The 20914-nt window shown below is 39.4% G+C and overlaps 1 protein-coding gene across 4 annotated transcripts in view; it reads right to left on the bottom strand.

The window, feature by feature from the left end:
* Positions 1-1073: 1073 nt before the first annotated feature.
* The window catches only part of LOC120543671, a 620163-nt gene continuing 600322 nt past the window's right edge, over positions 1074-20914 (bottom strand). For 2 of the 4 annotated variants that reach the window (XM_039776825.1, XM_039776824.1), the window contains 17 exons: positions 20481-20540; positions 18863-18891; positions 18582-18668; positions 16603-16830; positions 15861-16152; positions 13015-13085; positions 9288-9515; positions 9012-9105; positions 8783-8845; positions 8204-8247; positions 8021-8085; positions 7395-7609; positions 7033-7292; positions 6179-6307; positions 2918-3041; positions 2740-2769; positions 1074-1871 (listed from right to left, as the gene is read on the bottom strand). In XM_039776825.1, the coding sequence (XP_039632759.1) occupies positions 1519-1871; positions 2740-2769; positions 2918-3041; positions 6179-6307; positions 7033-7292; positions 7395-7609; positions 8021-8085; positions 8204-8247; positions 8783-8845; positions 9012-9105; positions 9288-9515; positions 13015-13085; positions 15861-16152; positions 16603-16830; positions 18582-18668; positions 18863-18891; positions 20481-20540 (2372 nt within the window). In that variant the 3' untranslated portion in view covers positions 1074-1518. The remainder of the gene's footprint in view (positions 1872-2739; positions 2770-2917; positions 3042-6178; positions 6308-7032; positions 7293-7394; positions 7610-8020; positions 8086-8203; positions 8248-8782; positions 8846-9011; positions 9106-9287; positions 9516-13014; positions 13086-15860; positions 16153-16602; positions 16831-18581; positions 18669-18862; positions 18892-20480; positions 20541-20914) is intronic. The other 2 variants (XM_039776823.1, XM_039776822.1) reach the window with 1 other exon arrangement.

The raw sequence follows: 20914 nt of genomic DNA, 5'->3' as shown, positions 1-20914 counted from the left end.
CACCGAGCATAGGGAAAAAACGCTCACGCCACGCCGCCAGTCTGTCGCCGGCCTAACGTGGGATATCCAGAGGTCAGTAAACCAACAGAGAGCTAAACATTAGAGAGACAAAAGTGGGTAAATAAAAACAACAAGACGACAAAAAACACAAAATATAGAAGAGAGAAGACAACAAAAACAAAAAAAACATTTATTAACAATTAAAATATGCAAATAAAAAAGCATAAAATCAGTAAAATAAAAAGTTTAAAAGTTACATAGTATTGCTTAAAAGTAAACAAAAAAAAAATTCTATAAAAACTTCTAAAAACTTTTAAAAAGTGATTTGAAAGAGCTCACTGATTCTGCGAACCTCATCTCCTCATGGTGATTCTGGACCAAAATCACATGTAGGCACTTAACCCTTACATACTATACATTAGGTATGTAGATTTTTTAAAAGACATGTTGAGATGAAGAATACGCAACCCAGTCTCACGGCAGTTTGTGAAATGGTCACGTTATTTAATCTATTGATTTGTGTACACGGACACGTTTTTCTCATTATTTTCGTGGTGGCCAGTACGTTATTTAACCTAATGTATTTCAATGGGAAGCATTTTTCGTGATCACAGCACGAGTACGGTAGCGAGTAGTAGAGTAATATGAAATGCCGAAAAGGAGGTTGGTTGGGGTGGAGAATGGGTCAAACAACACAGGACTTTCACCCAGGAGACCGCTAACCCTAACCTATCATTTCCCGCTTGTCACATGTCATTTTCACGTTGTTGCTTTTCCTAAACCCAACGTCCGTATCGATGCTTCCCATTACGTGCTGACCACCACGAAAAAAAAAGATAAACATGTTCTTGTACACAAATCAATAGATTAAAAATGACGTGACCATTTCACAAACTGCTGTGAGACCATGTTGGAATACATTGAATAATGAGAGGATTCTTCTGTGTGTGCCCTCTCACAGTTCTTTGTTTGCTTTCCTCACTACCTACCTCACTACTTTTTTTTTTCAATGTTTTTTTTACAGTTTTTTTTTTGCTTTTTCCAATGTTTTAAATTGTTACATTTTTCTTCTATACATTTTCAGCGCTTATTTCTAACATCCATATTTTCTGATATAAAACAAAAATTTAAAACGGGCCAAAGTGACTCGAAGTCAACACAAGGGTTAAGGTGAACAACAAATCAGATGGATTCCTCTAACCGACAGCTTCTACACTGAAAAAGGCAGACAAGGGCCGACGTGTAGCGCTGGTGCGAGACACACCGCAAAAACTAGGGCAACAGACGCTCCCGGTCGCCTACTTTGGACTGAAGGTTGACAACCTCCTTTCTCCTTGGTGTGTCAGTGCACTGCTGATACTTTACCTGCATGAAGCAGATGGCCGCCCACCAAGAGCCAGGTTCTGTCTGAGGTTCTGCCTGTTAAAAGGAAGTCTTTCCTCGCCGCTGTCTCACCAAATGCATTTGCTCGTGGAAGAATTGTTGATGTGCACATGACTAATAAATAACTTTGAACCTTCAGCTTAATTTCAGCACTTTCGAAAGGCACAGATCCAACTCACGGAGAACAGCGATCAGAAGAGAGCTGGGTTCAGTTCCCTTTCTTCGCACCGTGTCGATCACTTCTCGTGCTTTGTCTGCTCTGGCCGTTGTTCTGATGGACTGCATCTCACCATCATTTATAATACGATGCTCAAGGAGTTTATCCAGAAGTTGGTTCAGAACATCATCAGACACTCTTCCTATAAACTCTGTCCGAACTGAGAACAGCTTTTTCTCTGCTGGGACGCTGTCCTCTGATGGGTCCCTGTCCTCTGTTGGGACGCTGTCATCTGCTGGGACATTTCTCTGTTGAATTGCCCCACTTGGACCTGGAAGATAACCAGGGAAAAGAATTTTGTCAGTTTAAAAAAAAGGGAGACATTTATATTTTATATCTGATGGTGCCCCCTAGTTAGGGCCCAGGCACCGACAGCGGCGAAGGCCCTATTGAAACTGAAGGAATTCTTCCTTTTCTTTCTGCCAGCAAATTAATTGCCTTTTTGAGGGGCTTAACATACTCAAAAACTCACCAAAATTGGCGGTCGCATCAATCCTGGTGAAAATGTACGTATTTTAAGGGTTTCGGGAATAGGCGCAAAAAAATGGCTCGCTAGCGCCCCCTAGAAAATTAAAAAAAATTGAGCCCCAGCAGTACGTTTAACATAAACTAGCGAAACTGGGTACACCAATGTAGTATGTCAGGATGTACAAAAAAGCTCATTGGAGCCATACCCTAAACCCAACGGGAAGTCCGCCATTTTGAATTGAAAGTTTGAAATTTCTAACATTATCAACAGACACTTACATCGATAGTCTGGCGTTATAATTTATTTGCCTCCTGTGTACTGTGGAGTGGGTAAGAATGTTTTTAGTGGCAGGCTACCAGTTGACTTGTGCTAGCCTAGCACCAGTGAACTCTGCAACTGGAAGGACTGGATGAAAAGTGTTGAAAACGGTCTCCACTAATAAATAACACACTGGCTAAACTTGGAAATGAGGTACTATGTCCAAAATTCAGAACCACCCCTTTAATATATCATTAGTTCTCTGTTTACGTAGATATGGACATTTTTTTTGATACAGCCAATCAGTTCTTCAGAAAGGAGTGATGTCAGGTTTGAATCGAAGGCAGAACAGTTACACAACACAGGAGTCAGACTCTGAACAACCCACAATTTCTCTTTTGTCTTTTCTTACCTGGTGTAGGATTAGTGCTCAGGTAGTTTTCTGTAATAAAATACACATCACATTAGTTAATGGATATATAGCTTAATTAAAAATAAAAAAAATCTTTGGTGAATTCAAAACACACGTCCCATTTGCTTTATTTAGCTAAACAGAACAAAAGCAGCAAATGTCTGTATAAACCACTAACCTTTATAAATGGTACAGGTCCAGATGGTGGTTTGCTCACTTTCAAGCCTGAGGGGGACGTCACTGTCTGCATTTCTGATAAACACTTCAAATAAATTGGTACTATCATCTCTGAGCTCTCGTATCTGTGAAAATAATTATAAATGGGGTTTAAGGCTTTTTTTGCAGTCATTATTTGTAGGGATGCAATGAATCCAGATTTTTGGGGTTCGGCTGGTTAAGATTCTGCTGAATCCGAAACCGAATCCTCCTCCCATCCTCAGTCCATTAACACAGTAAACACATTAATGAAGTCAACAACGTCCACAGCCTCTAAAATAGTTAAATGTAACAACTTCATGTTGATTCACAGGCTCTTTTCACATCGTAGGAAAGCACATCGCTATCGCCAAATGAGTGACAATTTTGATTGGCAAATTTTCACTAACCAGTGTATGATGAAGACATGTTGGTTCGAGAAATTATAACGCTAATGTTAGCTAACGAGCAGCAGCCGGCCGTTCGGTCGCTGCGCCTCCACTGTAGGGAGAACAGCTGACAGCCCAGGAGAGGCACCGTTCTTTTGAATGTGATTTATAATAGTCTAATTAAATTTATTTATAGTATCAAATCATAACAAGAGTTATCTCAAGACACTTTACAGATAGAGTAGGTCTAGACCACACTCTATAATTTATAAAGTCCCAACAATTCTAGTGATTCCCCAAAGAGCAAGCAGTGCGACAGTGGTGAGGAAAAACTCCCATTTAGGAAGAAACCTGGGACAGACCCAGGCTCTTGGTAGGCGGTGTCTGACGGTGCCGGTTGGGGTTATGATGAACAGTGGCAATAATAGTCACAATAAGGATAAAGGAACAGTGACTAAAAATGATAGTCGTAGTAGTTCATGTCACTGCAGAGCGTTACAGGATGTAGCGTGGCACAGCAGAGCATAGCTGGACGTAGCAGGAAGCAGCAAGACACTGCAGAGAGCAGGGTGTAGTGAAGCAGGACCAAGGCGACAGCTGCAACCAAGATCTTGGTGCCATCATAATCCAAGGAAAAATGCTGGGAAAAAGAAACATAAGGACTCCGGGGAGTAAACTCCCCAGAGCTAGGTTAGTAAGTTAGTAGCATTTCTGGATCTCCTGACTCCCTAGCTATAAGCTTTCTCAAAGAAGAGTTTTCAGTTTATTCTTAAAAGTGGTGACGGTGTCTGCCCCTCGAACCAAGACTGGGAGCTGGTTCCACAGGAGAGGAGCCTGGTAGCTGAAGGCTCTGGCTCCAATTCTACTTTTAGAGACCACAAGTAGCTAGCTCTAAATGCTCGGAGCGTAGTGCTCTTGTGGGACAATAAGGTACTAAGAGCTCCTCAAGATATGATGGTGCTTGACAAGTGGGACAATAAGGTATTAGGAGCTCCTCAAGATATGATGGTGCTTGACCATTTAGAGCTTCGTAAGTCAGGAGAAGGATTTTAAATTCAATCCTGGATTTTACAGGAAGCCAATGCAGAGATGCTAATACAGGAGAAATATGATCTCTTTTCTTAGTTCTTGTGAGAACACGCGCTGCAGCATTCTGGACCAGCTGGAGAGTCTTAAGGGACTTATTTGAGCAACCTGACAGTAGGGAATTACAATAGTCCAGCCTGGAAGTAACGAATGCATGGACTAGTTTTTCAGCATCTTTTTGAGACAGGATATTCCTAATTTTAGCAATGTTACGAAGGTGAAAAAAGGCTGTTCTTGATGTTTGTTTTAGATGGACATTAAAGGATATATCCTGATCAAAAATAAGGTGAAGGACTAGGTGGAGGGATTATATCTCCAACCTGGCCTGGGAACGCCTCGGGATCCCCCAGTCGGACCTGGTTAATGTGGCTCGGGAAAGGGAAGTTTGGGGTCCCCTGCTGGAGCTGCTACCCCCGCGACCCGATACCGGATAAGTGGATGAAGATGGATGGATGGAAAAATAACTCCTAAATTTCTGACCGTATTGCTGAAGGCCAGGGGAATACCATCCAGAGTAGCTATGTCTTTAGATAATGAGGTTGGGAGGTGTTTAGGGCCCAGCACAATCACTTCAGTTTTGTTTGAGTTTAACATCAGAAAATTGTAGGTCATCCAGGATTTTATATCTTTAATGCATATCTGCAGTCTCTGCAGATTTGGTCTGAGGTGTCCATTTACAACACATCACTGTCAAATGAATCAGTCATTGAATCTTCTTTTACTAAATGGTAGACATCAGTTTCACTGGTTGCAGTTTGTTCACAAATGCATTTTCTCAAACTACCCATCCTATATGAAAGAACACTTGATTCTATATTGATCATCCTATAGTCTAAGAGACACTGACCATCTTTTCTTATCTGTACCACATATATCCAAAGAATTTGGGAGGAGAGCCTTTAAATTTAAAGCCCCTTTTGATTGGAATGGTTTTACCTTTGTCTTTTAGATCTATCTCCTCTTTTCACCACCTTTTTAAGATGTCTCTTCTTAATTATTTGCATACAAGCTGCAACTGTTTTCCTCATGCTTGATATTTTTATTGATATCAAATCAAACTGATTTTTTATTAATTGTATTATTATTATTGTTATGGTTAGAATGGGGACGATATGGATGGTTTTGGTGTGATGGAGAGCTTTGTCTTTTGTCTGTCAGTATATATGTATGTCTGTGATGTATGTTTTTCTTGAGGTCCCCTCAAGTTGTTTTGTTAACTGTCTTGTCTAATTGTGAGTGAACTGTATATTTTTGCCAGTAAAGAAATTTCAAATTTTGACTGAAAGTACTGCCAAACAACAACTTTTCTGCTCACCAGTTCCATGTCCACTTTCTCACAGCCTACTGCTCACCAGATCCATGTCCACTTTCTCACAGCCTACTGCTCACCAGATCCATGTCCACTTTCTCACAGCCTACTGCTCACCAGATCCATGTCCACTTTCTCACAGCCTACTGCTCACCAGATCCATGTCCACTTTCTCACAGCCTACTGCTCACCAGATCCATGTCCACTTTCTCACAGCCTACTGCTCACCAGATCCATGTCCACTTTCTCACAGCCTACTGCATTGAACGCTCCACCTACATAAACACCTTCCTGTAACCAACGGCGCCGTCATTACAGCGACCAGCGTAGCGCGCCGAGTGCAAGCGTAGGGTTCGGTTCACTGGGAAAATATTGTAAGGTTCGGCAGAAACCCAACCCCGTCAAAAAGCCCAATATTCAGCTGAATCCTGGATTCAGTGCATCCCTAGTTGAAACATACGCTGGGTTGAATCTTTGCATCCATCTTGTCTGTTGTCAGCGAGTAATGATCTCCAAGTTGCATGGGCCTGTCTGGGCCTGGTTTTATGATTCTCACTGATCCACAAGAGTTTTCCATTTTTTCCACTTCCTGTGAGAAAGAAAATGCATTCTTAAACTCAAAGAGGCCAACATTTTTTGAAGTATATTCACAATGGTATTGGTGCTTATTCCAGGTAATGGAAAATACAATATTATGAGTAACATCCTGTAACTGTTTGAATTTATTAAAGGTGCGCTAAGCGATGTTGGGTGACATCACTTCTTGTTGACGTTTGAAGTATTGTCAAACAAAACGGAGGCTAGCTCGCCCCTCCCTCCTCATCTCATCCCCTCCGTGCTTCCGTGCACTAACCCCGCCCCCCCACCCCCAAGTCCTTCTTGTCAGTTATTGGCTGGAAGACTGTTTGTTGTTTGGTGGTGCAGGTTGGCCAGTTTGTTTTTATGGAGCCTGGGCTGTCTACAGAGACCACATTCTTTACAGTGTGTTCAGGGGACAGACAGCTAGCAGATAGTGAGGAGATGTTTTTTACAGTGTGTTCAGGGGACAGACAGCTAGCAGATAGTGAGGAGATGTTTTTTACAGTGTGTTCAGGGGACAGACAGCTAGCAGATAGTGAGGAGATGTTTTTTACAGTGTGTTCAGGGGACAGACAGCTAGCAGATAGTGAGGAGATGTTTTTTACAGTGTGTTCAGGGGACAGACAGCTAGCAGATAGTGAGGAGATGTTTTCTGTATGTGACAAAAAATGTTGTAGCCTAAAAAACATGTGACATCGCTTAGAGCACCTTTAATATGAAAAATAACATAGAAACCTGTTTCAGGAATTCATCAGGTGGCACCAGGTAAACATGCAGTGTAAGGGCAGCTTGGTGTTTCTTCATGTATATCAACACGTTATAGAACACTTTCACTGGGAAGCCAAATATCCTCCGGATCACAACACTTATTGGTGAGAACGTTGGCTGGAGTAACTTGACGTGGCACCGTGTCACTTCAGACACTTTCCTCCACACATCTCCACAGGTATCAATATGTAGAACTGCAAAATTGTCTGACATTTTGGAGTTGTGATCTGCAAAAATAGAGCACAAATTGAGTGATTAGAAAAGGGATGGATCAATATTTCTTTTGCATGTTTACTGAACATTGCAAAAGTCTTTGCATGACATCTTACCTACACAGATCCAGTGTGGCAGATGCACCTCCTCCATCTTGCCAGCTGTGACTGTGATGTTCAGTAGGGGTCCTGCTGGCATGTATGTTGTGGCTGAAAGCCTCACCCTGTGTTCCTCCCATGAGCAGAACTGGTATCTGAAGCTGAGCTTTTCTTCACAAACCCAGCGCAGGGCAGACACGCTGCATTCAAAGTGACCTGCGTCACACTGGAAGCTAAGGAGTGAAATGGAAGACAACTTTTAGTTTGGATTTACTACACGCTGAAATACTGACTTTTCCTATGATGCAAGCTAAAATGAAGTCGCTGCAGCTTTTCTACAAAAAGTGTGAAGCACTTTGCAACCATTTTCATATTATTATGGAACAGTAAGCCAGGGAAAAGAAACTATAGTTATTTTTAGATACACACAGGTAATATCCAATTAGTTCCAGTTCCCATTACAAATTATTTAAATGTTACAGCACATATATTTCAATAACCTCAAAGTAAAGCTGTCCAGAAATTGGCTGTGACAGATTTTTAACCCAAACCGTTAATTTCAAGGAAGTGAGCTCCTTGAGGCTGAGCTTTGGTTTAAATCCAAAGAGACAAGAAAAAAAGAGTGATGAAATTAATATTTTTACCTATATGTTTGAACCTCATCCACTGTGTTGACTACAGGTTGAAGTTCAGTCCACCCAATGCAGTCCTGTTTCAGAAAATGTTTTTGTCAGTGGAGTTCAGCTATTTTACAGACATATTAAAAATGTGTGAACGTATGTTAATAAAAAAAATATTAATATAAACATAAAAAATAAAAAACTTACGACAGCACTGGCAAAAGGTTCAGGCATCAACTCTCCAGAAAACCCTTTGATAGTGATAAATGAAGTAAGTTAAACTACTGAGTAAAACATTGTTTCTTGTAGTTGGTTGCCCTAGAGCTGTGGTGTGAAACTGCTGTGACATCATCACTGGATCATTTCATCAGCGCCTGTACTTGGTCAATTGTACAGCATAGTTTTGTGTGTTGCCATTTTTCTGGGTTGAGTGAATAAAAAAAACTGCGGTAGCTTGGCTATTTAGCTATTTGTGCAGGATGGATCAGTTGTGTTATAAGTCGCCCTTTTAGTATTCGGCTCAGCTCGCTTGCAGCCTCGGCCAAAGTGGCCAAAACGTTTGCTAATGGAAAACCAAATAAGAGCGAGTCGATTTGAGTAGAACTGTGCTGTGTAAAAGTGGCATTAGAACTGTCAGTCCCAGACCCGATGTCTGTGTGTGTTTGTGTGTGCATGTGGATGTGTGTGTGTGTGTGTGTGTGTGTGTGTGTGTGTGTGTGTGTGTGTGTGTGTGTGTGTATGTGTGTGTGTGTGTGTGTGTGTGAGTGTGTGTGTGTGTTGACCTACCAGCTGCAGGTTTTGGCTTCCTGGTCCCTGATCCTGACGTACTCGCACATTTGCTCGTCATCCCTGAAAAGGACATTAAAATAAGTAAAACACACAAATTCAAAATAAAATTTTGCATTTTTCACTGGTAGTTTTTCTCTGTAGAGAGATGCTGGGTTTGGATGTCTCTTAATAAATGCGGATTAAAGCCATAGTGCACAACTATTTTATATGAATGAACGTCCGTTACATTCAAGGCGTCCATCCAGGAGGTTTTGGCTGGCTTTAGGGACGGATCTTGATCTTGTCTTCTTTTTGGTCTTTACAGCCCCAACAGGACCCATCTGAACAAACCATGAGATTAAAACACCATTAAATAGAATTCCTGTAATCCATTTTCAAATATTGGAAACACCCCTCAATATAATTATATATGTCCAGATTTGCCTCATTCCACAGACTAAACTACAAACATGGCTGACTTGTGGCTTTGAGAAAAGTAGAGTGAGGAGATCATTACAGGTACCTTTTCAATTCTGGTGTATACAGTTGACTTCAGCGATATGGGTCGAGTGTAATGACTGGTCTTAATGTTGGTAACCATAACGACATCTCCGACTGATAACCCTTTGCATAGCTCGGTGGAGTCACCCAACATGAAGATCTCGATAGGATCAGTCTCGTCTTTGAGTTGGAATTGTTGCCTCTTTATCTTCTTGGTGGACTTCAGCTGAATCTTTTCGACATGATTAATCTGAACAAACCAATGGCACAAGTTATTTTAACAAACAGAAATTACTTGTTTTTCACAAATTTAAAACAGAATTTGTTTGTCGAAGATGCATTTTCTTATCACTCTGACTTTAAGATTTAGTATCATGTCTAATTAACAACTTTGTCATAATTTTCACTTCAGAATTGGAAAAAGGATAACAAGTTTTGATATCTTGCGTTATACGTATCACTTCAATTTAAAAAATGTCATCCAATCTTAAAAACATGCAACGTTACTGCATTTGGATTGAAAGTTGACCACTGTCACGTCTAGTCCCTGTGTCAAGTTTTTGTGTTTAGTTGGTTTCATGTTTTCTGTTGGTTTTCCATTTCCTGTTTTGTTTTGGTAGTCTGGTTTTCTGTGTTGTCTTGTTTCACTTCCTGTCTTTTAGTTTTCCCGCCCTTGTGATTGTCTGATGTCTTTCACCTGTTCACCAGCCCTTGTGTCACCTGCCCCTTGTTATCCCTCGTTTACTTGTGTATTTAGTCTCTGTGCTTTCTGTGTCGGTTGTTGGTGGATTGTCATTTGTCTTCTGTTGTGAGGATTTTTTTTTGTGCAAACGCATGTTTTGCATCGTTTGGGCCGACCGTCCAGACGAATCCTGCAAACGCACTGCCTGAAAACGCACTTTTTTGAAACCTGGTCTCAGGGTGAAAAAATTCGAACGGCTCTGGTTTGGCCCGTATGGATGGTGAATACGGATCCGTATCGATGATGTCATCGCCCGCCCCTCTTTTACACCCTCTCCCACGGCCGCTGACGCACACAACTGCGGTGAAGCTAAGCGAGCATGTCCCATCTCCATGGTTACACCAGCTCACTTCATCTAAATACTGTGTCTCTGCTCCCTGACCCTTCCCTCTGGATTCTACACAAGATATATTGCTAACATTATGTAGCCAACGTTAAACATCGCTAAAGTAGCTGACCGCTCCAGCAGCGAAGTAACGTTAACAGGGCTCTCAAGTGTCACGCATTGAGCATGACAGTCACTCATTTCGGTCTTTTGTCACGCACTCCCGCCACACATTGTATTTCTCACGTGTAAAAATAATTTATAATAAATTGAATATGGCGCAGCGCCCAAAATGTCTCTGGCTGCGCCGCTCTCACTATGGAACCGGCAGGAATCAAACGCGTCTGGCCGTTTTACAGTTGTGCGGAGGCTCCACGCAGAGCTCTTGCAGTAGTCTACATAAGTGGCCTGTTATGCTGTTATGTTTATGCTTGTGCGCTGGTGTGTGCATCAAGCCACGTGTGTGTGTGGGGGGAGTGTGTGGTAGAGGGAGAAGTGAGAGAGTGACGGCGATTATCTTTGGAGTAAGTAGCGACTCTAGAGTCATAGTGAGAGAAACAAAGTGTCTCCCCTGTTCTTTCTGACCACGGTGGGAAATCTGTAGCAGGAGAAGTTAACCCTCTCCTTGATTTCATGTTGTTTATGGAGAAGGAGAACCAGGAAACGAGTCAGGGGAAATGCAACGCTACCAAGCCCATAGACCGTGACCAAGCCACGGCTTGTAGCTTACATTTTTAATGTCTAAGTCGAGCCGGCCACTTATCAGCCAAACAAAAAAAAGAAAGGGGCTACACAATAGCCAATCAGAAAATAGCACTATTTTATCTGGGTAAGATTTAATGCAGCAACCAATGAAAAAAAAGCAAAGCATACAGACACTTCCCTAAACATTCGCTCATTCAGAGACCAGAGACCCAAACGGGGCTCTGTGTCTGTCAGGAGGTCTGAGATCTATCGTATCAGTAGAGCAATCACGTAATGCACAGCAGATTATTTTCTGAAATATTATTGACTATTATAACTTTATTTTTCTCAAAATATCACGACTCCTCCAAAACTCAGATAAAAGAGATATTTTGAATGTGCACAAAGTTTTGAACATGAGCAGAAATCTTGCTCTAAAAAATCATTTTCCAGTCCAGGGGTTTATTAATTCATTAAAATGAATTAATGTATCATTGACGTGAATAATTGTCATATGCACATTTAAGGAGGTTACTTCCTTAACAAAAGATGCAAAAGAAAAGGAAAGAGTAAATGATGCTAGGCTACATGTGTGCTGACTCAGATATAATTAGAAAAGTCAATCTAAAGGAGAATAAATAGATGAAAGCAATACAGAATGCCAAAAAACTGCCATATATTCCATTATATTTTTATATTTGGATTTTAATCTATGTTTACCTTTACATAAAGATTTCCAGCATAAATTGATTCAGAAAAAGGTATAAATGGGTGCATACAAATTCACCAGAATGCAGGAAATGAAGAGTTAAATGCTCAACATTTTCCCATTATCATAAGTAACCATGCATAAATTGAATAAATACTTTGTATTTGGTTGAATTGTCAGTGCCATGTGTCAAATTCTTTCTTGTGTAAATCTGAGCAATTATTAATAACAACAAAAACACTAATAATAATATATATTAATGAAACACCCCTATTCCTGCGACTTGTCCAACCCGCCACCAATCTATGATCTTTTTTTGGGAATGTCACTCTTGCCTGTCTTCAAAACTTGAGAGCCCTGCGTTACCTGCTATGGCTATCTGTTTATAAAGTGGAAGTAGATAACTTATCAACTAGCTAATCTGTCTGCTTATCAAACTCCTTGAACGGATTATAGTAACTTTTACCACAGCTAATTGTAGAAAGGCTACTGCAAGAAAAACGTATAGATTATTAAAAAAACATCATTCATGGATCATTGATGTTTGACTGCCGATGTTAGAGCTAGCTAACGTTAGCGCACTAACGTTAGCTCGCTGCTAGCGCACTGCAATCATGCAAAATAATAAGCAATCCAACAGCACATTATACAATGTAAACAAAGACACGTTTTCTTGCGCGGCCTTTATAAAATGAGCAGTGGTGAAAGTTATTATAGTCCACGGATATATTAAGAGCATTAAGAGAACGTTATAATCTAGCTAGTCATGTTATGATGGGAAGTGGAAGTGACTATGCTCTTCTTCTCTGTTATTTGGTGAATTTCTGTAGCAGAAACAGCACCGCCTATAGGCCTGGAATATGAAGTAGTGCGTTGATTCATTTACAAATGGATTCGTTTGGACGCAACTATTCTTGAAACGAATCCAGGGAAGAGAGGTAAAAAAAAAGCGTGTGGACGGGGCCTCAGTGTAAGCCATTTCTCGTGTTCTTTTATTTCACCGTTCCTTCCGTGTTCCTTGATTTTTCCCGTATTTGGACATTACCAGCTTGCATGTTTTTGTAAGTTCTCTTTGTGTTATCATTAAATTATTTTTATTTCTATTGCTGCTTCCTCCTCGCATTTCTGCCCTTGGGTCCAAGGCAGATTGCTGACAGCCACTCCGTTTAAGAAAACACTTTTGTATCTTTGCCTTTTTCTGAATGTTCTTTCCCCCCCGTCCCCGTCAAATGTTGTATGGTCATGAGTCATCTTGAAGCTTGTAAGTAACTTCTCTGGTTTAAACTCACCTTTGTAACTTTTCCTTTGACACCCACATCTGTCTGGTCAGGAAATGACTTGACTTCTTTAATGGAGTAAACTGTCAGACAATCGGGCTAAATTAGATACATTATTAGATACATATATATAATATATCTAATAATGTGTGTGTGTGTGTTATGTGTGTGTGTGTGTGTGTGTGTGTGTGTGTGTGTGTGTGTGTGTGTGTGTGTATATATATATATATATATATATTATATATATATATATATATATATATATAACTATACACATATATATATAAATATATACAATATATATACACATACATACACACACACAGTATACACAGTATATACAGTACAGGCCAAAAGTTTGGACACACCTTCTCATTCAATGCGTTTTCTATATTTTTCATGACTATTTACATTGTAGATTCTCACTGAAAGCATCAAAACTATGAATGAACACATATGGAATTATGTACTTAACAGAAAAGTGTGAAATAACTGAAAACATGTCTTATATTTTAGATTCTTCAAAGTAGCCACCCTTTGCTCTGATTACTGCTTTGCACACTCTTGGCATTCTCTTGATGAGTTTCAAGAGGTAGTCACCTGAAATGGTTTGCCAACAGTCTTGAAGGAGTTCCCAGAGATGCTTAGCACTTGTTGGCCCTTTTGCCTTCACTCTGCGGTCCAGCTCACCCCAAACCATCTCGATTGGGTTCAGGTCCGGTGACTATGGAGGCCAGGTCATCTGGCGCCTCCCATCACTCTACTTCTTGGTCAATTAGCCCTTACACAGCCTGGAGGTGTGTTTTGGGGTCATTGTCCTGTTGAAAAATAAATGATGGTCCAACTAAACGCAAACCAGATGGGATGGCATGTCGCTGCAGGATGCTGTGGTAGCCATGCTGGTTCAGTATGCCTTCAATTTTGAATAAATCTCCAACAGTGTCACCAGCAAAGCACCCCCACACCATCTCACCTCCTCCTCCATGCTTCACGGTGGGAACCAGGCATGTAGAATCCATCCGTTCACCTTTTCTGCGTCGCACAAAGACACGGCGGTTGGTCAAATTTGGACTCATCGGACCAAAGCACAGATTTCCACTGGTCTAATGTCCATTCCTTGTGTTTCTTGGCCCAAACAAATCTCCTCTGCTTGTTGCCTCTCCTTAGCAGTGGTTTCCTAGCAGCTACTTGACCATGAAGGCCTGATTCGCGCAGTCTCCTCTTAACAGTTGTTCTAGAGATGTGTCTTCTGCTAGAACTCTGTGTGGTATGTCTCTATTCTCTATCTAAGCTGCTGTTAACTACATTTAGGCTGGCTACGACATTACATATCCTCAGTACCAAGGTGACTCTTGTCCCTTCGTCCTTCATGTACCATTTCGTTACACCATTTAATTTCAAAAATTTCCAGACGCACCTTCATTTATTAATGATGGCCACTTTCTCTTTACTCACTGTTGTTCACCATAATATCTAGTTGTCAATATGTCGTTTATATATCAAAAAAAAAAACCTTTCTGTGACACCCAACTATGTTTCCTAGTTTCCCTAATTATCCATAAAGTATTAAAATTATCCACTTTCATTGCTATTTCAATAATTCACACTTTTTGTTCATATATTATTCCATATGTCTATTCACACTCCTTGTGGGCTGTAAAAAAAACATTCACACATAATACACACACACACACACACACACACACACTGTACTTTATTATTTCTATATACCTCACATAGTCAGTTGTCAGAATTGGACATTCACAACATCTGTCGTGTGTCACTCAGTAATATTATGTGTGTGGTACAGTGTATTATAGAAACAGTGTCTATAAAAAAAAAAAATTACATCCATAACCATGTAGTCTAATTGGTCATCTCCTCTATCTGTGACAAAATGTATATTTTCTTCTATTCATTCATTATAATGTTATTACTATCAATTATCATGTGTTGTTAGGTTATTAATATTGTAATTTCAATCATCCTGTGTGTGAATTCTGTGATATACTATGTTATGTATATATTGTTGTGTCATGTCCAAGTTGTCTGGTTCAGTGGCTATGTGGCTCCTATGTCCGTCTGCTACTGTTCTACTATATATATATGTGTATGTATGTGTGTGTGTGTGTGTGTGTGTGTGTGTGTGTGTGTGTGTGTGTGTGTGTGTGTTATATATTTTTTTCATTTGTTTTGATAATCTGTAATGTTTTCATCCATGTTGTTCAATGTGATTCAATGACATGAGGTTTTTTAACAATACTGCTCATTCCTGTCTATGTCCCCAGTGGTGTGGTACTCTGGAGTCTCTGCTGTGGGAATACAGAAAACAAAGAAAAAAAAAAAAAAAAAAAAATAAAAAAAAAAAAAAAAAAAAAAAAAATAAAAAATATAATATATATATATATATATATATATATATATATATATATATATATATATATATATATATATATATATACTATACATATATATATATACATATACATATACATATATATACATATACACATATATATATATATATACATATACATATATATATATATATATATATATATATATATATATATATATACATATATAAAATATACATATATACATATATATATATATATACATATACATATATATATGCATATGCATATACATATATATATATATATATACTATATACATATATATATGCATATACATATATATATATATATATATATATATATACTGTATATATATATATATACATATACATATACATATATATATATATATATATATATATATATATATATATATATATATATATATATATATATATCATATAGACTCACACCGTTAATCATATCAACTCTTCAAACCTTTTTCTTCCAGGCGTTTCTTTAGTTCCTCCACAAAGGGGTGCAGCAGCTTCTGGACTTTAGCGTCATTCCTTGGTATCTTCTTCATTATTTCATCTATTACAGAGATGGACCCTTCTGTCCCGTAGTGCTGGACGATTAAATCAGGGATATATTCTCTGGCCTTTCCAGTCTTCACTCCTTGAGGGATTTTGACCAAATTAAACAACATCTTCCTGAATTCTTCCTCAGTCAGCTCCTCCAGGATGGAGCTCAGGGCTGTTTCCCACTTTGCCTCTAAAAGCTTCAACATCTGCAACACACAGAGAGACAAATTAACAAAAGGTTAAAAACCTGACGGGGTTGCTGGCAACAAAATGTGTGTTTGGATTGAATCAATTTGAAAATTGAATAATACCTAGAATGTACGAAATAAGTGCAAGTTTGGACTATATCTTCATTCATTTGAATGGGAAAAATTGCCTGGAAAATGTAAAATATTTGAGAAATTATGAAAATTCAGTACAATAGACGGAATGCCCTAATCAAGCTAAACGTTTTGATGTTTGAATTAAGTTTCTAAATTATTAAAGATATTTTTTGTGACATTAAATAGAATTCCTGTAATCCATTTTCAAATATTGGAAACACCCCTCAATATAATACAATAATGTCAAGATTTGCCTCACTCAGCAGACTAAACTACAAACATGGCTGACTTGTGGCTTTGAGAAAAGTAGAGTGAGGAGATCATTACAGGTACCTTTTCAATTATGGTGTATACAGTAGACTTCAGTGATATGGTTTCATAGTACTTATTGGTCTTCATGTTGGTAACCATAACGACATCTCCGACTGATAATCCTTTGCATAGCTCGGTGGAGAACCCCAACATAAAGATCTCGATGGAATCAGTCTCGTCTTTAAGTTGGAATTGTTGCCTCTTTATCTTCTTGGTGGACTTCAGCTGAATCTTTTGGACATGATTAATCTGAACAAATAGAACAAGTTATTTTAACAAACACAATTTGTTTGACGAAGATGCATTTTCTTATCACTCTGATTTTAAGATTGGGTATCATGTCTAATCAACAACTTTATTTGTCATAAATTTCACTTCAAAATTGGAAAATGGATAAAAAATGTTGGTATCTTGCGTTATATGTATTGTTACTTCAGTTTTAAAAAAAAGTCATCCAATCTTAAAAACAAAAAAAAAGTTTCATTTTTATTGTATGCATCAAAAATTAGACTGGGTTAAAAAATTATAATCCATTATGATTAAAGTGATACCAATACCTATGGAGATCTTAATTCGATAACAGTTTTGTTTATAATTCTTTCGATGCCCATAATGTAATGGAAGAATTCAGTTTCGTAAAATCCCACCATCACTCCTCCTCGGCCATACTTTGGAACGTTTTGGTGGCATCTTGGGCACACTGAGCTGCCAACTCCATCAAATACACCGCGCTCTTCTTCACCACACCACAGACTGTACAGGTTCAAGCTGCTGCAGTCGTGGGCCAATAAAACATCAAATTAAATAAAAAAACGCATCAATGTACCATACATGCCTTTACATGTTTCTAACTTTGCTTCTTCACCTGGAGCCTTTGTGCTTTTCTCGGCTCACAGATTTAGGAGGGAGAGAGAGAATGAAGAGAGGAGGGAGTGTAAGAAGGTAGAACAGGTTTGGGGCGAGGCGTCTCAGTGAGAGAGTCAGATTTTCATTGTAGGAGTGTGGTACCACCTGGCTCGTGTCTTTTACAATTGAAAGTATTACATAGGAACCACTATAGTAAAGCCAGGCTTGCCAAGATCTACCCGGGTGCATCAGATGAGGGATGCAATAGATGTTACCAATTACCCTTGTGATTTGACCCAAATGTTCTGGTCATGCCCCAAACTGTCCACCTTCTGGCAGCTATTCTTTAATACAATCTCAAAGGTTTTGGAGTTGAAGATCTGTACGTCCCCTCATGTCATGCCATGTATTTTTGGCAGGCCTCCAGATGGCAATTAGAGCAACGGCTACTAATTGCTTGTAACTGCTTTTACCTGTCTGTCTGCCCATCAGAGGATCTTGCATCTTTGGAAGTCACCCTCTCCCCATCTTTTAAGAACTGGCTGTGTGATACTTGATCTTGCTTAAAACTTGAGAAAATAAAGTCTGCTCTTAGAGGTTCCTCCGATAAGTTGTATTCTTATTGGAAGTCGCTGATCCACCATGTTAAACAGCTTCCCCTGTAGCGGCCTATGTCACTGTAATGACCTGCTACCCACGTGGCTATGCTACACTATGTGCCCACCATACAACTCCTCGTACGAAGGGATATATTACAGGAACATCTGAGCTCTAGTGACTCTTGCTTACTAATGGATCCCATCAATCTGGCCCTCTGGTGTCCTGGTGTCAACAACCACTAAACCACTCCTAGAGATGATTAATTCCTTTCTATTTCTATTTGTATTATTATTATTTAGGTTTTTTTCTAATTTCATTTAATTTATTATTGTTATATTTATGATAATTATTTTTTGTTTAACTATTGTATATCTGGCTACCAGTTTCATGTGGGGTGGGAAGGGTTGGATGGAGGGACAGGGGATGTGACTATAATAGATTTGTTTCTGTATATACTGTTCTTTATGAAAAAAGGTTTTCCCCCGTCCCGTCAAATGTTTTATGGTCACGAGTCATCTCGTATCTTGTAAGTAACTTCTCTGGTTTAAACTCACCTTTGTAACTGTTCCTTTGACACCCACGTATGTCTGGTCAGGAAATGACTTGACTTCTTTAATGGAGTAAACTGTCAGACCATCGGGCTAAATTAGATACATAAAAAATAAAAGTACTATTTCATCAATGTTCAGTTCTTAATGCAGAAACTTACATTCATATTTTAAAACATTTTACTGCTGTGTGGTTATTGTGAATGATGTATACATGAAAGTATTTTGATATTGTATCCATTATACAGTAGATGCCAGTTTTTACAAGTTTATTTCCAAACTCTTACCTTGTCAGGTTGGCTGCTCTTCTGTTGATCTTTACAAGGAGAAACAAACTTCTGTCAGCGTTTAGTTACTGATATTATTTTATAAATCAGCAGAAGTTTACCTAAAAAAAAGACACTTTAAAAAAAGTAATGACCTGCATACAGGAAGCGCTATAAAAACTGCTATTTTATTCTAAATTATTGAGAAGAGGCCAATTTATTTCACTTAATATTGGTGTTTTTTTTGTGTTTTTTTTAAAGATATTTTTAGGTCTTTTTCCTTTATTTAGAACAGCTGAAGAGAGACAGGAAATGGGGGGGAAAAAGAGAGAGAGGGGGGATGACACGAAGCAAAGGGCCTCGGGTCAGATTCGAACCCGGGCCTACATGGGGCGCACGCTCTACCAGGTGAGCTAGAGGCCGCCACATGGCTCAACACTCTGAGCCCAGAAAGACACCTGGGGAGCCCAACACCAGCTACTGGTCGACAGAGCAGTCACCTGAGACTGTAAGAACAACCTGACTAGTGCACTGCCTAGATCGACTACAAGAAAGGCTACGATTTGATGCCGCACTCATGGATACTGGAATGCTTGGAGCTGTGTAACATCAACGGGACACTAACCCTATAGTCACATTAGCTACAAAAGACAGCGACACACACTCGCTTGATGGGTGTTCCTGGGCCAGCCTAGCCTACTCCTGGTTGCTTGGCAAAAGTAAACAGAAATTCTCAGGTGCCACCTTCAAGCTTGTCCCCTCTGTTTACTTTGTGGATAGACCCATAGATATCCATATTAATGATGAAATATGACTAAACGTCCTGTCAACAAAACAAATGCCTTGTGAATGTTTGACACGGTGACGCTTCTGTGTCGATAGTAGCATGCTATTGCCCAGTATCTGCAAGAGGTCTTAAAAGTCACTTCAGAGGTCAAGTCACAAGAACGATGTTTTTGGATTTAAAAGTATTTATTTCTCGATAGGGGTAGCAAAATATATGAGATAAAATGGCAACCATATCAGATATATACAGAAATACGATGTCCTGAAGCGTTTCCGCCATCTTGAATTATTGTCTTTCGACTGAAGCAACCAATGTCTATACGTCACGCTGCCTTCACTCCGATTGGCTGTCGCTTTGTCACATTGCTCAGCATTTGCATAAAATAGACTTCTTGTCTATTTTGGCCGCGCCTTGCTCGTGGCAGGGGTGAGCTCGTCGCTTGTCGCTGGCAAACGGCCACTCCCGTTGGAAATGAATGGTAGCCTGTCGCTTTGTCTCGGTCTCTTGTAGCTAATGTGACTGAGGGGTAAGAGTCTTAATCAAGAACTCAATGAGGCTGTGGAAGACGACTCTAGAGGACAACTCAAAGCCAATTTCAAAAGTTAAGATAAAGTGTGGCATAGACCAAGGAGGTGCTCTGTCCCTGCTGCTGTTCTACTAAACCCCCCTCAGTCAGATCATCACTAAGAGTGGCTACAGATACAAGTTCAGAAGGGGAGTGACCATCAGCCACCTCCTCTACATTAGTGGGCACCAAGCTGTTGGAATGACTAGATAAGTCTATTATGATTTGACAGTATACATTTAATATACGTGTGTGTGTGTGTGTGTGTGTGTGTGTGTGATGCCTACCAGTGTCAGGTTTTTGTTTCTCGGCTACTGATCCTGACGTACTCGCACATTCACTTGTCTCTGAAAACGACAGTTTAAAAAGTTAAACCCACACAAATTGAAAATGATTCTGTTATTTTTCTCTGGTGATTTTTCTCTGTAAAATGATTCTTTAGAGTTTAATGTCTTTTCATAGATGGTCATTTGATTTCTTCAGTGGCTTATTCAAACATTTAAAATTTTGTGTGCTTAACAATCACAAGTCGAAATGTGACATTTGTTATTGAATATCTCTACAGGATCCAGTATCGCTGCCTGATGTGGCACCTCATGTGGTTTGGTGTACTTGTATAAAGTCTCTCTCTTCTTTTGCTCTCTTCTTTTTGTCCAAGCGTTGTGGCTCAGACCTTTGCGACTTCATTGGGGTTTTCAAGTACGCACCCTCCAATATGATA

This window comes from Perca fluviatilis, chromosome 16, assembly GCF_010015445.1.
Source record: "Perca fluviatilis chromosome 16, GENO_Pfluv_1.0, whole genome shotgun sequence".
Classification (NCBI taxonomy): Eukaryota; Metazoa; Chordata; class Actinopteri; order Perciformes; family Percidae; genus Perca; species Perca fluviatilis.
This window is presented reverse-complemented; position numbering and strand designations above follow the sequence as displayed.